Genomic DNA, 16,660 nt, shown 5'->3' with positions numbered 1-16,660 from the left:
TCAATTCATGATGATATTCATTGCTTTATGATCTTACCTGCAAGTTGTATACACATATTGTTGTCCGGAACCCGAGGCCCCAAAGTGACAGAAATTGGGACAACCGGAGGGGAAGGCGGTGATATGAGGATCACATGTGTTCACGGAGTGTTAATCCTTTGCTCCGGTGCTCTATTAAAAGGAGTACCTTAATTACCAGTAGATTCCCTAGAGGCCCTGGCTGCCACCGGCTGGTAGGACAAAAGATGTTGTGCAAGTTTCTCATTGCGAGCACGCACGACTATATATGGAACACATGCCTATGGTTGTTTAGTACTTGGATACTGTTTTATTACTATCTGCAAATGCCCTACCTTGATTGTTACATGAGTTCTCTCATCCATGCAGCGCCCGTTCATCCATCCATGTGCCTACAATATTTTAATCCTGTTGTTTACTATAATCACTATTGTTGTCTTTTTTACACTACTGCTGATATTTCACTACTGCTACTACTATAAAACTATTGCTACTGATAAACTCTTGCGAGCAAGTATGTTTCCAGGTGCAGCTGAATTGACAACTCCGTTGTTAAGGCTTACAAATATTCTTTGGCTCCCCTTGTGTCGAATCAATAAATTGGGTTTTACTTCTCTCGAAGACTGTTGCGATCCCCTATACTTGTGGGTCATCAGGGTGTCGAGCACGCGCACGAGCGGTCAATGAAGGAGTTAGATCGACGCAGATGAGAAGATGCGCCATCGCGCGCTACGTCGATAGCGACCAATGGTATGCCCTAGAACGGCCGGAGCACGGGGCGACCATGGCGGCGACACAATAGCCACGGGAATCGCCACAGCTAGGGTTAGGGTTGCGCGAGAGAGACGAGTGAGTGAGTGAGGGGTGGGAAGATGAGTTCGGCGCCCTCCGAATGGTTTTGGGCAGGCCCAGGTGGGCTAGCCAAACGGGCCGTCTTAGTGGTCTGGCCCAGTTTGGCCAGAGAGGGGGGGTATTTATGTCTTTTCCATTTTTAAATAATCTGTGAATTCTACCAAATTTAAAATATTGTTAAGTACCTCTAAAAATCCAAGAAAAATAGGATTGATGAATAAGAAATTATTCCTAACAATAATAAAATAAGAAATAGAATTTACATCAAAAATTCAAATCTTGAAATTTTTGAATTTAATAATGAACTTGAAATTTTAAATTTGCAATTTTCCTTGGATTTAAAATCAAGGAAATTCCCAATGGATTAAAATATTTGTTATTCAAATGATTTCAAAAGGAATTCTATTGTTCCAAGTATTTTCTTTTAAATATTTAAGATTTTCCAAAAAGGAAATATCTCAATATTCCAAAATTCCTTTTCTTTCCAAAAATGAGGAAAACTCTATTATTTAAAATTCTTTATTTGAAATAAATATTTTCCAAAAGAAAAATTATATTACTCTTAAATCCTTTTATTTTTAGAAAATAAAGCAATGTTAAAAGGATTTAAGGAATTTATAAATTACTGCCAAAGGCACAAATACTTAACTCAACCCTAAATCTTAAATCCGGGGTAAGGGATTCAACATGAAATAATACACCCATGCATGCATCATTTGGATTATATAACATTGTCCTTACCGGACAATGATGCTTGTTTACAGAACCCGAGGTCCAGGTTCCATCCAACACATCGAACTGCATTATCTCGCAGTCACCAGGCAAGTTCATCCTTGCTCATGTCATCTTGATTATTTTATATCAATTTACCGCAAAAGTACTATACTTATCATTCCTGCATTGAAAATCAAATGTTAATTTTCCAATTATGAATATGACTATGTGGTGGGCAATGGAACCATGGTATGTGTTGATATGGTGGAGGTTCCATTGAAAGGGTTCTATTAATCTAGGACTAATCACCAATGTCATCTAGTGATTCTAGCGTCGTACAATTCGCGTTGACCATGAGATCTATAATGGCTCTGGGGAAGTCAGATGTATCTTTTCCCTCTTGCATATCAACGGACTTGATAGATCCTGGCTGGGTGTTGGGGATAACACCGCAGTAGGTTGGAAAATCCTTTAAAATCCCCATCCGTGTGGATGAGAGGCTATACTGTCTATGAGGGATTATCCATAGTACATCAGGGGTAAAGTCGTATGATCGGGAGATGTCTACCGGGGATGTACGGATGGACAAAAGGGTGGGTATGCAGGGTCGCGGAGAAGGCAGTGATTGGCTTGGATCTTACACCTGGCCCCACACCAAGGAAGTGTGGACAAGAAACGCGTCTCGGTTGGTATCAAGGATAAGTTCTCTTATGGGAAAAGTAACGCACCTCTACAGAGTGTATCAAATTGTGGCTGTCAACTACAGGAAGGGAACTACGAACGTGGCAGGAAAGGAACTCCGTGAAGTTCTGTTCAACCTGTGAAGACTAGCGGGCATAGTTTTCAGAATAAAATCAACCTTTTGAAGAAATGTTTTCGAAACATGCATTGACCTGAGATTTTCTGATCAATGGTCGTAGCTAGTGCATCAAACTCCTTTTCTATTTTGAACTTGCTGAGTACCTCTATACTCACTTTCTTTAATTTGACACCCTTGCTAGACTGTGACAATGAAGTGGAGGCCACCAACGGAGCACCAGATGGAGATTACGAGCTGGTCTACGAGGAATCTGGTCTGTCCGGAGGAGTGGAAGGCGTGGACTATGGGATAGTCTACGGAGCTGACAACAATGAGGCGGAGGAGTAGTATCTTACCTTAGTTATCTTAGAGCCGAGCAGCATAGTAGCTTACCTAAATAAGTTGTTATGCTCAGTTTATTCTTTATGTTGAGTTGTAATAGTACTTCAGTAGTATCTTAGGGTGTTCTCATCGGACCTGTGAGAATACCAACTTGTTAAGACCATGATTGTAATATAATCTCGAGTGTTATGACCTGCAATATTTCTGTTGTACCAATCTGAGGGATGTGATATTTGTGAAGAAGTCCCTTCATGAAGATCATATGAACGACTTGTATACTACAACATGAAGTGGTATGCATGCTGGGTCATCGCAGCTGGTATCAGAGCAAATGTTGCGACCTTAGGTTGGAAAAACCTAGTAAAGGGAGAAACTTGTAGGAGTAAAGTAGGAATAGTGAAGAATTCTCTAGAAATATGGTGTTTATTCACTTGAGAATAGCAAAATCATATCTTTTAGTGCGATAATTCTTTATTATAACTATTATGATGCATCATCACTACATCATCCCAACATCATCACTACTAATATTCTACTCATGTATACAGCCAAAATGGCGTACACTTTTCCAAAGAGGACTTTAAGGAAGGTTGAAGGATGGCTTGGCGATTATGAGGGAAGTCGTACAGATCTCCTGCGAGGGATGCTGAAGGAACTTCGTTGCAAAACGAGGATTCCTATTCTCAAGTACATCTATTATGATGGCGAGATAGTTGCCAAGTGCAGAGTTTCAGTCCAATTACCTAAGCAACTGGATATAAGTCGCATTATGCCGTATGGAGAAGCCAAAACACTCACAACGGCGTACCACATGGCCATCTTTAATACCATTCTCGAACTTAGACAACACAAATCCGTAGAATTCCTGTGTTCAGAGTATTCTCATGTGCCTCATGCCGAGGAAGATGATGATCCTTCTCTGAATCATCTACTCATGGCACACAAACATCCTGAAGTAGCATCACAACACATGAACAGTTGCAAGTCCTTGCTGACTATGATGTATTTACTGCACATGAAGATGGTGGAGGAAGTCACACACATGCTAGCTGAGTTCACGGACCCTGACAAAGTCCAGGCTCGAATGCATGATCTTAGGGCACAACCTCAACATACAACACCTTTCTTCAGCCTAAACAGCTACATAGATTTGAGTGACCAGGTTCCAAAATCAGAATCACTCACACCCAACTTCGTTCCACATTATCCACATGTGTCAATGTCATATGATGCAGGATATGGGGGAGATGCTTCGGGAAACCTAGCTTGCTCGGAATCACCAATCGAGAACTCGACTGGTTGGCGTTTCGGGGAACCCTTCGGAGATGAAGAAGAACCTATTGTGATACCGATGATGAAGGAGGCGACACTACGGGCAGGAAGAGAAAGATACCAACTCCATTTCTCTTGATTTGGAGATGGGTGTATCAAAAACATCTCAGTATGAGGTAGGTGAAAGTTCCGGAGTGAAGAAGAAGAAAAAGAAGATGATGAGGGGGAAGTCGATAGAAACCCTTCATGGATGGCAAATGAAGCAGGTGTGTATCCTACTGGGGATACATACGAGTCACTGTCCAGCTATTTCGGCATGACAGATCTCTGTCTCGGCACTTCGTCTGACTCAGACTACATTTCAACTGGAAGGACTTATGTTCCGGACGGTGTTTGGAAGACCAACCACTATACCGGATGGACTCCAAGCATGTACACGGAGGCGAACAAAGATGGGGAGGAGTACTGCTCGAGAGAGAAATAATGTAGTATATATGGTACTGTACTAGGACGTAATTTAAAATCTGTTGGCTTGGGCTTTGAGCCAAAATAAGTGGTTATATACGCCACATGTAATATATGTGTGTAATGTTATGTGATATACGATGTATATACATAATAAATGTGTGCTTTGGATTTGCTTCTTGATTTCATTGTGTGACTAGTACTGGGCAATGAGTTGAGCTCAGAAAACATTGGCATGATGTAATTATGAGTAATCGCTCTTTGTTACAGGACTAGGGGGATATGGCGTTAGTTGAAACCGAAGAATCTAGAAGAGAGCGGGAGGTGAAGGAAAAGGAAGAAGAAGATGCAGCAGCCAGAATGGAAAATGCACCACCACCACATCCTATGATGCATCTAGATTTCCAGCAGTACATGAGATCAATTGAAAAAGATAGGAGAAGGTACCAGGAAGGCCAAAACAAGAACATGTAAGATTTCTTTGCTCATGTTATCAACGATAGGGGCAATGAAGGTAGAGGTGTAACCCTATCAGACTTTCAAAATGCAAGACCACTACCTTTTGCATCAGCTCCAGAACCAATGGATGCAGAAGATAGGTTGATGGATACAGAAAGGAAGTTAAGAACCGTTGGATGCAACGATGAGGAGAAGATTAGGTATGCCACCTATCTGCATTCAAGACCAGCGGCATCATGGTGGGCGAATGTCGTGGCAGTACATCCTCCAGAAAATGTGTTCACATGGGAAGAATTTAAGAAGAAGTTCTGGGATGCTCATGTTTCATAAAGCGTGGTGGAGTTAAAGAAGAGGGAGTTTGACGAACTACAACAGAACACTGCACCAATCATGCAGTATGTTCGTGATTTCAACAGACTGTCGAGGTATGCACCTGAGGAGGTGAACTCGGATGAAAATAGAAAGAAGAAGGTTCATGAAAGGAATGAATCCTTACATGAAGATGCAGCTGAGGTTGGCACGGACTGCATAATTCCATGAACTGATTGACTCGGCAATCACTTTCGAGGATGGCTACAAGCAGGTCCAAGAGGATAGGAGGAAGAGGGCTCGCATCGACCCAAGGAAATGCCCAGTTACTAAACCAACACCTGACAGGAGTTTCAAACCACGGTTTCGACCTACCAGTAATCAATACAACCGTGGAGGTTAGTACCAGAACCCAAGAAATCAGATCATATGTCACAGCTGTGGGCAGAGAGGACACGTGCAGAAGGACTGTCAGAAGCCCGGGATCATATGTTACGGTTGCGGGAAGGATGGACACATCAAGCCTGAGTGTCCGAACCAGGCATCGTGGAGTGGACAGAACTCAGGAGGAGGACGAGCCAGAGGTGGAAACAACAACTACAACAACCGCAACAACCGCAACAACAAGGGCAAACCGTATGAAAAGCTAAATTGCACAACCTTGGAACAAGCTGGAGAGTCAGATCAAGCAGTCTTAGGTACGCTCAGCATTCTTACTCATCATGGCAAAGTACTATTTGATACGGGAGCCACTACATCATTTCTTGCACGGGAGTTCGTGGAAAAATATGGGATTAGATGTTCCAAACTAGATTATCACATAATTGTCTTATTCGCGGGGGAACGATCTTAGTAACCCACGTGAAAGAGACACATGTCATAACCGTATGTGACTGTGTTTATTTCGCGGAACTTTTCATCACTCCCACTCCTATTTTAACCAATTTAACCAACAATGTTTAGCAATTCCTCTAGGTACACAAAGATCTAGATCTATCGCACAAGGACCACTCCAAAGGTCTTGAATTCCTGAACAGAGGCACTGCGCCGGTGCATCATTTTTCTAGTACTATTATGACCGCTTTGATTGTAGCCACGGCCAAAATCAAAATCTCACTGGAGTGGCAAAACCTCCCGCCAACTAAATCCGAAATATTTCAGACGCGTTTTTGAATCAGAGTTTGAAGAATATGGGAGTAACTGATTTTATTTCTGATGACTTGATGTGATCCTTGGCTTAAATTTCTGAGCAGAGCTACTACCATGATCTAATTTTTTATATTAGTACTATTATATATTACTTGGACCATAGCCATATTCGAAATCAACTCTCAGTCGAGAGGCCAAAACTCCTAGCAATTTTGAAATATTTCAGGCGCATTTCTGGATTGGATTTTGTAATTAGATACAAGTTTTCAACGTGGTGATGTTTTGATGTGACAATTGGTATTCAATTAGTGAACAAAGGTACTAGTACGGTCTAATATTTTTGTATTACTTGGTCCCTAGCCAAATTCGAAATCTCATTCCAGCGGTAAAACTTCCCGCCCACTAAATACAAATATTTCACACACTTTCAAATTCCCATTCTACCCTTGTAGAGATGGTAGCAATGGCCATCCATAAGTCAGTGGATGGGGTTTGCTCGTCATTTTTTCGTTCACCACCTCAATAGCCCAGGAAACCTCCGAAAAAAGACATGTTGGGATCATGTTGGCGTCTTGTTGGCTGATTTGTCAGACGACGTGATGGAGTCGAGGGTCGACAGGCTCGACAGGGCCTGCTCGGTTACATGATGGCGAATAGGTTTTGTTTGGCGTCCAAGTAGCTGACATGATGTAATCGGCAAACTAGTGGCGAAGGCTGTATTATTTTTGAAAATCCTATGATTTGTATAATATTTGGGGAATTTAATAAAAAACATATTATTAAAATAAATATCGGCCCTTTCAATAAGATATATAGAACTGTTGTTCTTTTTGCTTGCACCTTCGGCAAGACTTGTTGGGCCAAATTTAATATTCATTTGGAGGACTCTCTCACCCCTGAGGAAATGTGCCCAAAGGGCTTGGTCTGGGCCTGCTTAGATGGGAATTGTCGCTCTTGAGCATATGGAAGCAAGGAAATCGCAAGAATTTTAATGCTATCCCCGGCCTTCTGGGGCAGTCATCTTGATTTTGTCTAAAAAAAACTAGTCTTAGGACTAGGTCTAGAGCACCGAGACTCCCTAAAGTATCTATTGATTGTTCTTCTTTTAGTTTTTTTTGTGAAACCATAATATATTAGCAAGCAGGCCGCCTCATTAAAAACCTTCCAGTCCCCTCAGGTACCCTGGTAAGGAACAGCCCTCCTGCTTTAGACCAACCAAATGACGTAGGGTTGCACTCCCTTGGGTCCGTATAAATTTTGTCAAAAGTTAAACCATACGAAAGTTTGACAAGTTTTTTGAAAAATATATCAACCTTTGGAATGTCAAATCAATCTTATTAGGTACACCATTAAATATATTTTTATGAATTGATTTTTTTTCTAAAATCTTGATTAAACTTTACATTGTTTGAGTTCAGAAAAAAATCATTCGCCTTGTCTCGAGATAAGGAGGTAGTACGTGCTATGTAAATGTTTAACTATCATTTCTAATACTCCTGCTCGGAATTCCCAAAAAAAAATCCCTACTGCTCTAAAAAGATTGTTTCAATTAAAAGAAAAGTCATTTACCCTGGCGTGTCTTTGGTATATGGAGATTTGACCAGGCTTGTGACACATATATATAGTTCTTCATAGTAGTATGTTGCATCGGCGGGGTGACATTTCGTCACGGTTCTCAGCAACGATGACATAATCACACGTTGATTTACATGCCTTTCATCGGTGACACGTATTAGTAAGCTAAACGCGATTGAAGGCGACCAGCCAACGCGTGCACGCAGCGCTAAGCTGCTACCGAGACCGAGTCGTGCAAGAATAAGATCCAGCTTGCCCATCCCATCTTACTTAAGTTTGATCCCATCCAGCGTGCATCAGCTTACCTAGTCGCAGAGAGGTGGCCAAACGTAGGCCAGGAATGTTTCCAGCAGCTAATCAAGAGTGTACATATCCGAGTAGTTGCTGAGGAAAAGTCCAAGATATTTCTCCAAATATTCTGCAAACTTACAAATAAACAAAAATGACACGAGATATAGTATACCAGCTCTGTCATCATGGGGTCATAGCTGCTGGTCCATGGAAAATCAAGGCTGAAATAACCCGGCTGAAGCGACACGTGTTTATTAGGATGATGGAAATGAAGATAACGGAAACAAGTCATATGCGTGCATCTCTCCCTGTATAAGTAATGCTTCCTCGGAAATTCAATTCGGCTCCCGGGTGCACATGCTCCCTCTACGAATAAAACATATTTTAAAGTGTGAAAAAGTTTTGAAAAAAAATTCTACATGTACATCTCCATAATATATGTGTGTGCGTCAAGTTTCACGAAAAAATAATATTTTTTGTGACCTATGTAAAAAAGAGAAAACTTATCATGTGAAAAGCATTGTTTTAAGCACTGAATTTTGTCTTTTTTTACACACGTCACATGATAAGTTCATTTTTTTATGAAACGATTTTGTGAGCGCGTAGCACATAAATATGTACGTGCGAATTTTTTGTTTCAATTTTTTGAAATTTAAAATATGTGTAAGATGCATTTTAAAATATAGGGAGCATATGCTCCCATGTTCCAAAACACCACTCCCTTCCTCGATTATGAACTGTCGCTGATTTGTATAAATTCATACTCCCTCCGTTCTGTTTTAGTCTACATTCTAGAAAAAATGAGACAAACTAGTATTGCATTTATTAGTACTACTTCGATATATTAACAACCAATCCAAGCGACATTAAAAATAACAACAACCAATAAAGAGAGCAAAACCATTTTGTTTTCAGTGTTGTTGTTGACTAAAAGTTAGAATGTAGAGTATTTCAGAACAAAATTTGAAGCTAGAATATAGACTATTTCAGAACGGAGGGAGTATGTATCTAGACGTAGATAAAGAACTCGTTTACCGTACCCTAAAAGAATATTAGCCCTCCATTCACCAAACTCGGATGGATAAGATTGAGTACTTGGTACTCCACCAATGATGTCCTGGAGTATTGTCGTTAAAATTCATGGAGTACCATGATCTCAAGGGTAAATTGGTCATTTGCTAATCCCCATTCACGAACTGAAATGGCGAGGCATGTATGAGCCGGAGAGGCGGCGAATGTCACACGATTTTGCAGCTGGCATGGTGTAGGCGTAGATCAATGGATAACCTCAAAGGTCAGGGAGAGGATCTCATGATGCAAATGGCGAGGACGAGGTAGGTCACCTACCATGTAACTTGTATCTACTTGTTCGCATTGGCTGATGACATTAAGAACGCACATCATAGTCAGGCCATGGACTTGGTCACATGCAGTGAAAACACCAAGTTCCCATGGATACGGACTGCAAAGTCAGCGCCAGCACTAAGTTCCCATGGATACGAACTGTAGAGTCGGCGATAGTACGAAACATGTGATTTGAAGGGTAACCTCATATCCGTCAGTGCTCCTCAACCTTCTCAGCAGTGCCACCATGCTGGAGATGGAGGTGGTAAGAACCGCCCTCAGGGTGACATGAAGAGCAGCCATGGTGCAGCATGGAGGATGCGGCGGTGTCAGTTCGATCGAGGGGGAATCAGATCCACACTAATAACCATAACTACCCACATTAGCATGACCAAAAAGACTAATATACCCTCACGAAGGGTTATATTTGACTCATACTCGTACCTCTTCGTAAGGAGTACTGTAAAACCGCTTGTAAAAAATTGTAAATCTAGATAAATTTATAACACTTACTTTAGAACAGAGGGAGTAGCAGCTAATTGCGGTACTCATCCCACCACGGATTGAGAAATGCCCAAAAGGTTGCCCAAATATTGTGTAAACTTATAAATAAAGAAATATGGCACAAGATATAGCATCTCTGTTGTACGGCTATAGCATGGAAAATCAAGGCTAAAATGGCCCGGGTGAAGTGACACGTGTTTAATAGGATTGTGGAAGAATGAAGAAGCTGCCTAATAATGCAAGCAAGTCTCCACATGGGTGCATATTTCTTCCCAGTATAAGTAATCCTGTCTGATTGCAGTACTCACCGCAGCAGGGATCGAGAGCAAAGCATACGAAGCATTAACCAGCTGAAATTTCGATCAGCTTGTGCACGTTCGATCCTCCACTCCAGCCATGGTGGCCGGCGTCTGCTACGGCATGGTGGCCAACAACCTCCCGTCCCGGAGCGACGTGGTGCAGATGTACAGGTCCAAGGGCATCACCGGCATGCGCCTCTACTCCCCCGACGCGCAGGCGCTCTCCGCCCTGCGCAACTCCGGCATCAGCCTCATGATCGACGTCGGCGGAACCGACCAGCTCGCCTACCTCGCCGCCAGCGCCTCCAACGCGTCCGCCTGGGTCCGGACCAACGTGCAGGCCTACCAGGGCCTGACCATCAAGTACATCGTCGCCGGCAACGAGGTCCAGGGCGGCGACACGCAGAACATCGTCCCGGCCATCCGGAACCTCAACGGCGCGCTCTCCGCGGTCGGTCTCGGCGGCATCAAGGTGTCCACCTCCGTGCGGTTCGACGTGGTGGCCAACTCCTACCCGCCCTCCGCCGGCGTGTTCGCGCAGGCCTACATGACGGACGTGGCCCGGCTCCTGTCCAGCACCGGCGCGCCGCTGCTGGCCAACGTGTACCCGTACTTCGCCTACCGCGACAACCCGCGGGACATCCAGCTCAACTACGCCACGTTCCGGCCGGGCACCACGGTGCGGGACGACAACAACGGCCTCATCTACACCTCCCTCTTCGACGCCATGGTCGACGCCATCTACGCCGCGCTGGACAAGGCCGGCACGCCGGGGCTGCGGGTGGTGATCTCGGAGAGCGGCTGGCCGTCCGCCAGCGGCTTCGCGGCCACGGCGGACAACGCCAGGGCGTACAACCAGGGGCTCATCGACCACGTCGGCGGCGGCACGCCCAAGAGGCCCGGCACGCTCGAGACCTACATCTTCGCCATGTTTAACGAGAACTTCAAGCTCGGGGACCTCGTGGAGAAGCACTTTGGGCTCTTCAACCCGGACAAGTCGCCCGCATACACCATCCGCTTCTAGCTAGTCTGCATCATGCGCGCCATCATCACTGCATTGTGCATCGCCGTCAATCGAAATAAGCTGCGTATACTGCAGCAGTGTGAATTGTAACACGATAATGCTACTACTCCGCAGATAAAACAGATATACATGGGTTGTACTCTGATCAATGCGTGCATATTTTCTGTTGACTGTTATATACCCCGATATATAGTAGTACGGAGTACTAAGTACATAAATACCTAGCAAGACTAGCTACAAAGGACTGCCGCAACGTCAACGAAAGAACAGTGCTGCATGAAGGTCAATGCATGCAGCAGGTACATGAATTGTGAGTTTTCATGAGTCTCAAAACTAAGGATCATGTCATAAATATCATAAGATAGTTAGGAATGATTTTTGGGATGTATTTCTAAAAATACCAATTCTGCCCTTTTTGACTTAAAACTCACTTGAATCTTTAAATATAATTCTCCTAAGAATCATATTTGAACTCTTTGAGTCTTGCAGTATCTAATTTTTTTATTTATATATTTTTAGGAGTTTTTTTATTAAGAACTTTGTTTTGAGATATTTTTAGGGGTTTAAAATTGGATTAAGGGCCTTGGGCCCAATAGTCAGCCCGGACAACGACCTGGTTTTCTCAAACCAAACTGGTGTGGCTCGGTCGAACATGATCAGACCCTCATACTCACCCCTCTCCCATCTATCTATCACGCCCACGCACTCCCGCGACTACCTTGTCGTCGTCTCCGCTCAGTTTCAACAAGCCCAGCCGTCTCAGTCGTCATCCCTCACGAAGCTCCGTTGTCCTGTCCTGCTTGACTCGACATTTTCTTCCTCGTTTGCTCTCCCTCAAGCCTAATCCTAACTAGGGTTACAGTCTTTGTGGAGCTTGCCGTGCTCTAGGATTCTTCTACGGCGGTGGTGGTGTTCCTTCTTGCCCTCACGCTTGTCTGACCGAATGATCGTCAAAACCTTGCAACAATGATTTATTTACTCAGCCAGAGGTCCATGCGATGAAAGGTCCCCATCACTGCTCCTTCCTTCGACACAACACTCAGACGAATCAGTGTCCAAGCATACCTTGCTTAAACCCTTCTCCTTCGTCAGAACTAGAGCCCCTAGGGCTGCAAAGAAAAAGAGGGGGACGCGAGCAAACGCCGTTCGATTTCGCTGTCGATGTCACGTGGGGCCTAATAGGAATACAAGGTTCTGCGCAGAAGCATTTTGTCATTATGTGTCTAGCCGCTGGCTGGGTTGCAAACCTATTTTTGAACCGCGCGGACGACAAAGGGTCGCTCTTTATCCGTTTGCGTCTGCCCGCTAAAAATGCCCTAAACATGAATATATATATATATATATATATATATATATATATTTATTTATTTAATTATATGTACATCATTATTAGAAAAAAAAATGTCAAGCAGCTTTTTTTTAGACGGAGGAAGTACAACTTATTGCGTTTGCTCTTTTTTGGCAGAAAAGCTTCAAAAAAAAAAATGAGTTGCACCGTATTCTGTACTCGGGCTGTGGAAAACTGGCTACTGCCAGTTCCCAATCCCCCAATCTCCGCCGCCGCCGCTGCATCCAGTCGATCCTGGGCTGTACCGCATCGATGTTCGCAGCCATGGATGAGGAGCGAGCACGCAGTGGCTCCCGTGCCAAGCTAGATCCAGGCGGAGGAGGGGTCGACCTCATCAGCACCCTCCCGGACGAGTTGCTTCCCCTGGTCCTCGAACGCATCGTCACCGACGCCGCCGCCGCGCGCACGGCCATTCTCTCCCGCCGGTGGCGCGGCCTCTGGTCCGGCCTCCCCAAGGTCACGGTCACCCTCCACGACGTCCCATTCAACTCGCTCCAGTCCGCGCTCCGCCAAGTAGCCCGTCCCCGGTTGTGTCACATCCTCCTCGACATCCGCGTCCCCGGGCCGGACGACCGGGTCTCCGGCTCCAGGGTCTCCTCGCTGCTCCAGGCCGCTGCCGCGTGGCTCTCGCCGGCGGAGCTCCGGTTCACCCTCCCGCGCGCGGAACCTGAAAGTCTTGGCCGTGGACGTGGAGCTGCCCTGCTTCCGCCGCGCCACCTCCATAGAGCTGCAGGCGCGAGGCCTCCACTTGAGCCAGAGAACCAACTATTTTGCCCCGTTCCGCTCGCTGGAGAGACTCTCACTTTCGGGATGCAACATCGACCTCGCCACATTCATCCCTCGCTGCCCGCGCCTGCGCCTGCTTAGCTTGAACGCAACCGATTTGGTAGACATGGGCATCATCACCATCCACTCGGCGTCGCTGGAGGAACTCGTTTTCGAGCACAAGAACAGATGGACAGGCCTTAGCCGGATCAGCGTCGAGGCGCCCATGCTTAAACATTTGACAACGTCCTTCCATGCCCGCAGCGACATCGGGGTGTCCATCTTGGCACCAGTGGTGGAGAAGGTCTCATAGCGGTGCTCGAATACCAGGTTGATGTCTCTCGGAGGTGGGCTTCGATGCGTCAGAGGGATACGAGCTGACCGACTCCCATGAAGATGACACATGTTTGCAGCTCCCCAACGTCCATGTCCTGTCCCTGCACATCCGTGCCCAAGTATATTTCCTGTCATGTTTGCTCAGTTTACCTGATCTATTGGCTACATTGAACTTAATTCATCATGCCTTGCTGAATTGGGTTTGCACGATTCATGTAGTTTTCCAAATGCAGAGCTCAGCTTCGTGGCAGAGATGGATAAACATATTATGGTTACCAACCTCTCTAGTTTGGATCGGATTCGTAAAGCTATTCGGAACCTTAAGATTGTTCTACTGCAATCAGAGGTAATCTATCAGTTTGCCTATATATTTGAAATATATGCAGTATGTATGTGTCCATTCTAATCGACATTTTGTTTTAGGTAAAAGATGCATGCCCAGCTGATTGTCTTTGTGACGAGCCTAAGGACTGGAGAACACAATCAATCTTCTTGGCTGGTCTTCAAAAGGTGGAAATTGAAGGTGTCAAAGGGAAGGATCATGAGCTTGATTTCCTGAAAGTGATATTCAGATGTGCACCCACGCTTAGAAGAGTGGCCCTGGAGCTGTCAGATGAGGCCACACCAAGTGATGATTGGCGCACGAAGACAAATGACATCGTCAAGGCGTATCCTGCTCTGGAATGCACAGTTTTTCTTGTTTCAGGTAAGCAGTTCTGAGGGATGGTAAGCTTATTCATAGATGCAACTTTTATTTTTATTTTTTATTTTTTTTTGTCTTTGTACAGTTCCAAAATGATCCATTTGTTCGAGGCTTATATAGTTATGTTATCTCAGTGTCTAGGGTGGTTGGAATGTGTCAATAACATTGCAATTATCTATTGGAGGCTGACTTAGTTTTAGCTTGGTTCTGCCCGCTGTACTCTCTCAAGAAATGGAGGCCATCATGTTCCACATGCTTTGGCGATATTTTTGCCATCTTTATGCTATTATGTTGCTTAGCCTCAGTTTCCCTTTGATGGAGACCAGAGGACTAAACCCTTACTTAATTTATAACTCACACATACCCTCTACTTAAGTATGAACGATATACTTGTACAGATGTACACATATCAGATGATATAATCTTTTTCTAGTCCAATGAAGTATGTTTATGTCTTTACTCCAGTAATTGTTTGTATACTCCATCCGTTCTCTTTTAATCTACATTTTACAAATGTCAAGACCAATTAGAAAGTCATATAATACTAGTAGTTTGATATGTGACCAACCAATCCAAGTTACATTAAAATTAATTACATCCAATAGAGAGAGTAGGAATGCTTCGTTTTCTGTGTTGTTGTTGGTTACAAAGCTAAAATGTAGAGTAATTCAGAAAAAAAATTAGGTGCAAGATGTAGAGTATTTCAGAACGGAGGGAGTATGCTATAATAGTGCTGAATTTTCTTTTGTGCATAAATCCTCAGATTTTTCTTTGCAAAGACTTTAGCCTGTGTTGGTTTCCTTTACTTGGTCTGTTTGTTGCCATTTTTTTATGCATTCTTTTATATACATAAAGAACCGATTTCGTATTTCCATGCTGGGATTCTGACTGAAGGAAATATTGATCTTAGTTCTGACCAGCAGGTCTGATGCATGGTTAGCATTCTTGTAGTTGCTACAATTATTTATCTTTGTACAGCCCAGATGTCTAGAGTCATCCTTTAGCCATGTGCGTGTATTTTGCTCTGAAACTTATGCAGTTCTGTTATCAAAGTGTCTTTCATGCTATTCAAATCTCTTGGGTGGATGAATTTGAATATGTCAACGACATGGTAATTCTCTGTCCGAGGCTAGCATAGTTTTAGCTTGGTTCTGTCCCCTCCTTGTTTGCTAAAAGCAAGACACTCGTGGTTCACATGCTTGGGTGCTCTTTTTCTGTTTTTATGCTAGTTTTTTCTTTTTTTTCGAAATGGGGAAAAAAGCCCCATCCTCTGCATCGATTGATGCATACAGATTTTTATTGCATTATTAAAGTACGGAGATGCATAAAAGTTTTACAGATCACAGGTCACTCAAAGTCTCCATAAAAACTAGCCAAAAGAAAAACAACGAAAGCACAAGGCGCCACAAGATCTTCATGTGAGTTGCTTCTCAAAACGCCAGTCGCACTTGTTGTATAAATCCCGTGCTACCGTCGCCAAACGGTTGCACCCAATATCCATGTCCTTTGAGATAGGACCACGTATGGATCCAGTGAGTAGCCAAGGGAATAACCTGCATAAAAGATGGGAAACTTCTTTCTGTTAAAAATAAAATCATTGCGGACCGTCCATATAGCCAAGAATAAGGCGCACACCAACTGTAATATGTCCCTTATCTTTCTTAGGATCAGTTTTCACTTTAATGGGGCCGAGAGGACTAAACCCTTAGTTTATGTGCAAGTGTGCACACGGTGTGATTTGGTTTGTACCATATACATGAGATGCTGTACTGTTTTTCTAGTCCACCGAAATCTGCTTGTTCCTATACTCAAATAACTGGTTGAACCTGCTATATTAGTTCTGATTTTTCTTTGAGGGAATATTACTTCTGAATTTGTGCATACATCCTCCGATTTTTCTTTGTGAAAATTTTACTCTATAGATGTTTCCTTTGCTTGGTCTGTTGGTCACCTTTTTGTTTTATGCTTCTTTATACAGACAAGAAACGCTTTCATATTTCTATGTTGAGCTCTTTTTATCTATATACAATTTAAAGTCTAAACTCATTCTCTGCCTTGTTCTGTATTCTGATCTGAAGTTTATGTGTTCTAT

The 16,660-nt window shown here is 43.7% G+C and overlaps 1 protein-coding gene across 1 annotated transcript; it reads left to right on the top strand.

The window, feature by feature from the left end:
- The first annotated feature begins 10,243 nt into the window (after positions 1–10,243).
- On the top strand, positions 10,244–11,611 carry LOC124661966 (glucan endo-1,3-beta-glucosidase GI-like). The gene has a single exon (XM_047199856.1). It carries the CDS (start codon positions 10,490–10,492, stop codon positions 11,414–11,416), a length of 927 nt encoding a protein of 308 aa, XP_047055812.1. The 5' UTR covers positions 10,244–10,489; the 3' UTR covers positions 11,417–11,611.
- Positions 11,612–16,660: the final 5,049 nt, after the last annotated feature.

This window comes from Lolium rigidum, chromosome 6, assembly GCF_022539505.1.
Source record: "Lolium rigidum isolate FL_2022 chromosome 6, APGP_CSIRO_Lrig_0.1, whole genome shotgun sequence".
Lineage (NCBI taxonomy): Eukaryota > Viridiplantae > Streptophyta > Magnoliopsida > Poales > Poaceae > Lolium > Lolium rigidum.
Note: the sequence above shows the minus strand (reverse complement) of the source record. Positions and strands in the feature narration are given on the sequence as shown.

Coding starts and splice junctions, on each gene's coding strand:
- LOC124661966 (XM_047199856.1), top strand. CDS start 10,490: ATGGTGGCCGGCGTCTGCTACGGCATGGTGGCCAACAACCTCCCGTCC.